Source organism: Trachymyrmex septentrionalis, unplaced genomic scaffold (assembly GCF_001594115.1).
Source record: "Trachymyrmex septentrionalis isolate Tsep2-gDNA-1 unplaced genomic scaffold, Tsep1.0 scaffold17, whole genome shotgun sequence".
In the NCBI taxonomy this organism is placed as follows: domain Eukaryota; kingdom Metazoa; phylum Arthropoda; class Insecta; order Hymenoptera; family Formicidae; genus Trachymyrmex; species Trachymyrmex septentrionalis.
In genome coordinates, this window is record NW_017304864.1 from 460,286 (window position 1) to 468,222 (window position 7,937).

Consider the following 7,937-nt stretch of genomic DNA (forward strand, 5'->3'; position numbering starts at 1 on the left):
CCCAACTCTGATAATTGTCCCCCAATTTTAACTCCAACTTGAAACTTCTTTTTGGTTAATGTTTCATTATAAAATAAAAAATTCATATTCAATAAGAAATAATTGGCACACAGTTCAGTTCACAAAATTGAGGGCCCAAAAACGGATGACTTTTACACTCTTTTAATTAACTTACCAGAATTTTGTCTTTAAAAATCCTTTCTTATTTAAAGTTTGCCTCTTTTAAATTAATGGTGAAGGTGATAAATATTATATTCATCGTATTTCTCGAAATTTCTCGGAATTCACATTTAAATCTCGTTATTGTTGAGTGGTATAAATTATATATACCCAATTAATATAATAAACTAATAAAAGATAAATTGCTTACGTCATACAATCTGATTAAAATGCAGAAGTCCGATCTCCAACGTCATTATCGTTATACGGACTGTTCGGAATAACGTCGATATCTGTTATTATTCGAAGGAGAGACTATGGTACGCGCTTGGTATATGGACAGCAGCGATGCTGATCAAAAATTGGAACACCACAGGCAACCACCAGAATATGTTTCGCTGGATAGCCTGTTCGCCGCAACGGGCGTGGAATATTTTGAGGTTAGAAATTTGTCGATTTTTGTTGCGAATATTTGATTTTAACTGATGGTATCCTTCCACTATGATCAACAGTTATGCCGTCTCGTGCCCGATTGAGCCGTGTATTTTGAAAATACATTGACAAGATGATATGTAATTATTGTCAATTTCGACATCCATGATCAGTTGATATTGGAGCTGAATATTGATATGAATTTAATGTGTATATATATAGTTATAATAACATATATCACTTTCTATTATGTTAAATGCTAAACGTCGCTTACATTCTCACATACATATTATATTATATATAACATATTGTATATGTCCATATTTTTCTTTGTTTTCTTTCTAAAAAGTATATACTTGATACATGTACTCTCTATGGTCGTTATTAGCCTTTAGCTTTAAATTGAATCCAAAAAGTACAACTAAAAATAAATATAAGATAGATGTGATTATTTACGTAATTTTCTTTAGTTATAAATCTTACAAACCTTCGTTATTTTTCATATTATTATTTAATATTTAATGTTATTTTTACATCCGTACATTATAATACATACTATTTCAATAAAAATATAGATATAAGATATAAATTTTGTAAAAAAATGGCATGCATGTTTATAGTGAATTTTGTGAATAACATAAATTTACTGTATCATATTATGTTATTATATACAATCTATTTTACAGATAAATCATCTAAATTACGAGATAGATGCTACTCTGAAAGAACTACGCCAGAAACGCGGTTACACATATGAAGATGAGATAATATGTTCCAAAAAATACATAGAAAATTACGAAGAGAAGGTACAAAAGATATCTCTATTTTTAGAATCATAATTATTACTATTCATTATAAAAATATCAAGATTTTTAATTGATACCATATGTTTCTATATATTTAATAGCGCATATTTCTTCAATACCTTTAATTATATTAATGCCCCTCCATCCGAATTTGATTTTTAGTTAAAAATCTTCTTCGCCGAACATCTTCATACCGACGAGGAGATACGATTGATTCTGGATGGTTCAGGCTATTTCGACGTGCGGGATAAGGATGATCAATGGATCCGGATTAAAGTAACGGCCGGCGATCTATTAATCATACCCAGTGGAATTTATCATCGTTTCACTCCGGACACTAACGTAAGAATATTTACAAATGCTTACAAATTCTTTTCACATCTGATTCCTTGACTTATTTTATTTCTCTTCTTTTGTCAATCTTTGTTTAAACATTTAAAGAAATATCCTTTTTCTGTTTAATAAATATTAAACAAATCTCTAATATATTCAGAATAAATTTAAAATAAATTTCTAATCTCTATATAATAAATGAATCTCTAAGTTTTAAGAAAACTTTTAGGATTATATAAGAGCAAAGAGATATTTTGTGGGAGAGCCAGTTTGGGTGCCATATAATAGACCAGCCGAGAACATGGAATGCCGCAAGCAGTACCTCAATAATTTGCAAAAAGGTTTCGAAGTATCTTTATCTTGATAATCCCATAGATTACTGCTACACATGAGCTTCTACGAGAAAGTATATTTTTTATATCTATCTATTGAATCTATTCTATTGAACATTATATGTGAAGTTATCAATTTATATTTTATCATATTTGAATATTTTATATTCAAATATGATAAAATATATGATAAAAAGACATATATATATAGTTTGTCTTTTTCTTGCCAGATGATAATTCCTTTCTATATGTATCTATATCTATGATGTGCATTATTTCTAGTTTAGTTATAATTAAACGCCAATTTCAAACTAATCTACAGATCTGTTAAGATCTTTTCGGTCTTCCGAGAGATTAGATAAAGCGGCGATTAGATAAAAATCTAATATTTCTGATCGGATTAGAATCTTTCGAAAATAGATACACATATTCGAAAGCAGATTAAATATATGTATATACATAAGTAATGTTATACAACCATGATAATCTAAATGCACAAATATAAAACAGCAGCTGTATGCACAATTGCTTGTTTAATATATTAATATTGTAGATATATTTATCTTTAAATAAAACATATATTTCAATTTTTTCATATTTCAATTTCTATGTATAGTCCTTTTCTCTTTTCTATCTTTTTGTTTTCAAAACCATTTTTTCGTTTCTAGATTCTTTAAAATAATCATAATAAAAGTTTAAAGAAAGCTCTATTTCTTATTTTATTGCCGCATAGTTGTTATATACATATCTAGTTGTTACAGACATAATAAATCTACTATACAAATACTGTTTTAAGTAGCAGCTTTAAGTTTTAAAATAATCAAGATTATAATATTTATGTTATTTATTCAAAATTATGTAGTCCTTTTTTCGATATGTCATCAATAAGATTTTATAACAGAACAATTAACATAACAAAAACTTTTAATATCAATACCTAATTTAATTGATTTGTTCAATTATAAAATCGTAAAAAGTGTAACATGTTCTGAAAGTGTCACAAAATATCACGGTTAGTTTCTTGTATAATAAATTAGAATTCGTTTTATAATACTCTGTACATACACATTTAAGATTTAAGCAAACACAGTTTGCTGCTCAAAAGTTGTTGAATAATTCGATGGCATCATAAAGAAGTATCTTTTAGAAGAATTATTTATACATTTTTTTTCTAAGTTTTTTCGTTTATCAATTACAATAAGAATTAAATATAAAAAACTACGTTAACAATTTTATAAATTAAAGTTATATTTTTTCGAAACACATACTACTTATAAAATAGCATTTTGGAAATTACAACTGAAAATTATTGTAATTGATGTGCAAAAATATATAAAAATGCATTTACATTAACTTTCTTACTGATGCCGTCAATTTACAATATATTCAATATAAACACTGTACAAACATTTTTTCATCTCGGGAACATTTGTCAAAAGTTTTTGTCTTGAAGTTTATCATTATTATAAAATTATTTCAAAGTCGTGGAATTACCAATATATCCTTTTTCTCCCTCGAGGAGAACATACATTTTTTGTTCGTTTTATATTTTTTATATATTCAAACCTTTTATATCAAAACTTTGCACCAAACAGCACACCTGACGTGCTCTTCTTTTTAGAATCTTCTTCCATGACTCCGAACTTCTTATACTCGCCTACTTTTTTCTCAAAGAAATTTGTTTTACCCATCATAGAGATAAAATCCATGAAAGAGAACGGATTCTCCGAATTGTAAACCTAAAATTATCACGATATTTTATACCTCTTAATAAATAAAATTAAAATCTAAAATTTTATTACGAAATTATCAGTATCTATCATTATATATAAAATAAAAACATTACAAAATATTAAAATAAAGAATACACTCGTAAGCTTTTTTATACATTACCTTTTCAAATCCTAATGCAACGAATAATCTGTCCGCAACAAATTCGATGTAATTACACATGAATGTGTGATTCATTCCTATTAATTCAACCGGCAACGCTTGCGTTAAAAATTCCTTTTCAATTTCTACGGCGTCCATTACAATTGATTTCACACGCTCAAACGATGGTTTTTGTACGATGTGTTTAAACATTAAACAGGCGAAATCGCAGTGTAATCCCTGTAAAATAAATGATAAATATAAAATTTATTAAATAAAAATTGAATAACCTATTATAAAGAAAAAAATAAAATAAAACTAATTTACTGACTTCGTCTCGCGAGATAAGTTCGTTGCTGAAGGTGAGACCTGGCATGACTCCTCGTTTCTTTAGCCAAAAAATGGCTGCGAAACTGCCACTGAAGAAGATACCCTCAACCGCCGCAAATGCGACTACACGTTCGGGAAACGTAGCGCTCTCATGATTAATCCAATTTAATGCCCAAGTAGCTTTCTTCCTCACACAAGGAAGTGTCTCAATCGCATTAAATAAGAAATCTCTGGAAATAAGATTCATCAATGTAATTTCAGTAATAATATACTTAAAACATAAATATAAATTCAGTATAAATATAAAAATAATGCATAAGCTGAAGTAAATGAATTATTCTATTTTATGAAAGTAAGATGCAAATTATATACAACTTGAAATTATCGTATAGTGACCGAAAAGTATCAGACTGGCTAAATATCTCGGAAACAAGACTTGAGAAAAAAGTTTTATATAAAAGTTGCAAGATTTCAAATATATTAAACGGCGATATTCATTTGACCTTGAGCACAGGTATGAGCTTTAAAGTCAATTAAAGTCATTTAAAAATTTTTAATAGTAACTTCTATTCAATATTCTTAGTTGACATTAAGATCTTTTCAAAACACTACAAAAATATAAAAAAACTATAAAATTTCTTTTAGTTAAGTACTTTTGAGATATGGATTAATAAAGTTCAAATATCACCGATTATTAGATTTTTTTTGTATACTTGTGTTCAAGGTTAGATGCGTGTCAATGTTTGATTTATTTGACGAAACTTTACTTTTGTATTAAAATTTTTTTTTCTTAAATATTTTATTTTCGAGATATTTAGATCGTCCGATATTTTTTGTTCATTTGTAAAAGTTGTTAGTAATACTACATTCCATTCAATGGCTCTATGGTAGAAATCGATATGGGCCTCCTCTGGAGACGAGATTTCAAAACATTTTTTTTTTATTTTTTATTTTAATAAGTTGTTAACTTCTAATGTCTAACCCCCAAGCTTGGGAATCTATGCATATATCTACTGAGATATGGGATCTAGTTTTTAACGCTGGCTCCGAACGACAGTGGCAAATACACTCGGCAAATACACAATTTTGCTATTGCCTTCAGAAACATAGCAATCAAATCAAATTTTTGTGTTCTGGGTGAATTTAAACCCCAAATCTTTGGCACAGAAAGCAGCTGCGCCACGATCGCCACAGTAATACTGCATATAATATATAAATGTAAACAAATGTATGTCAAATATATTCTTACTTTTCTTTTGGATCAGAAATATAAGTTTCAATGAGCAAAGAGTACATCTCAGAATGAATATTTTCTATGGCAATTTGAAAGCCATAGAAACAACGTGCTTCGGGAATTTTCACCTCTTGGCTGAATCTCTCAATCAGATTCTCATTAACGATACCATCGGAAGCGGCAAAGAATGCTAAGACATGAGAGATAAAGTGTTTCTCATCGGAATTTAGCTTTTCATTCCAATCCTTTTTGTCTTGCTGTAAAAATTACAAGAATTCATTGTTAGGAATACATAATATTTATTAAAGTCTACTTTTATTTTAATTTTTTTACTTATTGAGCTATTCAATACGTTAAGTTTTCAAGTTGTATATTTTTATATCTTGAAAGAAAAAAATGTTATAACTTAAGAGCTTATACCTTGTGAAGGGATACTTCTTCTATGGTCCAAAAAGAGGCTACAGCCTTTTTATACATGTCCCAAATGTCAGGATACTGAATAGGGAAAATTACAAAACGGTTTGAGCCTTCCTGGAGTAGTGGCTCCAGTTTTGGATTGAAGTCCTCCTTTAGTTGTACCTTTCGTAAATATTAAGTTTATTATTATATTAGTACGGCTTTTGTCTTGGCAAGCTACAAATATATTGTTTTCATTAAAGCCATATTCCGACATATACATAGACAATACTAAAAATCTATAAAATGTATCAAGAAGTAAAACTGGGGTATATAAGTAAGATATGCCTACCCCATTTTTCAAACCGTGATCCTGAGATATAGTTGGAGAAATGCATGATTTCTTTGGTGATGTCTGCAAAAAAAATACTGTTGATTAAAATGCAATACAATATTAATTTTTGTAAGAAAATATAATAAAGAAATTGTTATATGTCTTCGCTACGTTATTGTATATATATAAATTATGTTATCATCAGGAAACATTATCATATTTTATGAATCACTTTATCAATTCAAATATTGTGAATATAAATGTATTCTAAACCAATGTTATAATTTAAAAAATTCTTTTCCGCAATTGAATGAAACACAAAGAAAATCTTAATATAGAAATAGGATTGCATAATTTCATGCAAAAAATAGAAAACACTTCTAATAAGCAGACATTATTTTGATAGAATATTCTTAATATAAAAATAAGCGACAAAATAATAAATAAAATTTTGGCAATATCTTATACTAAAAATATTTTGAATTAAATTATTCAAGTATGTTCAGTTTATTTCGAGTTAGATATCGCGTGGATTTTTAACTACGTAATTTGTAAAACAAATGAATCTGAGTATGTACTTTTATCTGAATCAGAAAAAAATTTTAGAAGAATTTACTGAATTTATCCTGATTATACATAACTATTCCTTTATACATAAATTAATGTATTTCTTGTATTTAACGAGTGAGAAGTGTTTATGAAGATTTCAAAAATATTCATAACCTAAAGAAGTATCTAGAAAAGCGGAAAAATTCTGCCAAGGAGAATAATGCAATGAATTTTTTACCTCTTCATTCATCTTAGGTTACTGACGACGATAACATCAAATATGAAATTGTAAATATACTTAATAATAAAACATTCTGATGAAAGATACTGGACATTCTAAACATAATGCATATATATAGCTACTCACATATATAGCTAATATACGCACAAGTTAAATACATTCGCCAGTGTGTAACGTCGTGTCTCAACCAAGTGTTTTAACGCAATTATCATCGTATTACACTCCATCATTAGTTAATGATTTTTCATGCGTTTGCAAAATGCTTTTTTGTTTCTTATCGTGTTAATGAACGAAGATCTACATTTCGACATTTCGCAGACACGTGTCCGAAAACATAACCACTCTTAGAAAGCAGAAAAGAGCCTATTCCATGTATGGCGGAGAAGGAAGAGAATTGCGATAGAATCATTTTCTTGGAATTACGATTCTACTCGCGGAAATTGTAGAAGTCACATCTAAAATATAAATACATTAATTTTCAATTCTCTGGACATTTTCTTAAAGAGAAACTATTATTTCAAATTCGCCACAGTATTATTAAAAATGAGATTTTAAAAAACAGGAGAAAAAAAACGGAAAGATTTTGAAGATATTAGGAAGTTTTTTGCAATTATCTAGATATAGTGAACGCTAAGGTCACGTTATCTTCTTCTTAACAACTAATTAAGAAAAGGATAATGTGACTTTAGCGTTCACCATAACTGGATCCACATTATTGCAAGAACTCCCTATTGTCGCAGTTAAAATATTTAAAAAAATAGATGCGTGACTGTGAAATGAGATATACAGGATGTTCCATTTAGAATTCATTTTTAATAATACATTGACTAATTATACATATCCCAATTATACATTTCTACATGTAAAATCGTAATTCTCAGAAAATGAATCCGCTAATATAATATTCGCCTCATATATA

At 28.1% G+C, this 7,937-nt stretch overlaps 2 protein-coding genes across 3 annotated transcripts in view; one reads left to right on the forward strand and one right to left on the reverse strand.

Moving 5' to 3' along the window:
- The first annotated feature begins 376 nt into the window (after positions 1–376).
- LOC108746394 (1,2-dihydroxy-3-keto-5-methylthiopentene dioxygenase) lies at positions 377–2,187 on the forward strand. Its single transcript, XM_018483133.1, has 4 exons — positions 377–599; positions 1,278–1,397; positions 1,560–1,739; positions 1,960–2,187. The coding sequence occupies exons 1-4, from the start codon at positions 477–479 to the stop codon at positions 2,092–2,094; spliced, it is 558 nt and encodes a 185-aa protein (XP_018338635.1). The 5' UTR covers positions 377–476; the 3' UTR covers positions 2,095–2,187.
- A 1,246-nt stretch (positions 2,188–3,433) lies between these two features.
- Positions 3,434–7,937, reverse strand: part of LOC108746388 (ribonucleoside-diphosphate reductase subunit M2 B) — a 5,316-nt gene continuing 812 nt past the window's right edge. The window contains exons 1-7 of one of the 2 annotated variants that reach the window (XM_018483126.1): positions 7,016–7,388; positions 6,247–6,309; positions 5,919–6,077; positions 5,514–5,755; positions 4,266–4,494; positions 3,956–4,174; positions 3,434–3,801 (exon numbers count right to left, since the gene is read on the reverse strand). In XM_018483126.1, coding sequence (XP_018338628.1) covers positions 3,637–3,801; positions 3,956–4,174; positions 4,266–4,494; positions 5,514–5,755; positions 5,919–6,077; positions 6,247–6,309; positions 7,016–7,027 — 1,089 coding nt within the window. In that variant the 5' untranslated portion in view covers positions 7,028–7,388 and the 3' untranslated portion in view covers positions 3,434–3,636. Of the gene's footprint in view, positions 3,802–3,955; positions 4,175–4,265; positions 4,495–5,513; positions 5,756–5,918; positions 6,078–6,246; positions 6,310–7,015; positions 7,389–7,937 lie in introns of those variants that run through there. The other variant, XM_018483125.1, reaches the window with a different exon arrangement.

Coding starts and splice junctions, on each gene's coding strand:
- LOC108746394 (XM_018483133.1), top strand. CDS start 477: ATGGTACGCGCTTGGTATATGGACAGCAGCGATGCTGATCAAAAATTG. Junction 600..1,277: donor CGGGCGTGGAATATTTTGAG/GTTAGAAATTTG, acceptor TCTATTTTACAG/ATAAATCATCTAAATTACGA. Junction 1,398..1,559: donor TAGAAAATTACGAAGAGAAG/GTACAAAAGATA, acceptor TTTGATTTTTAG/TTAAAAATCTTCTTCGCCGA.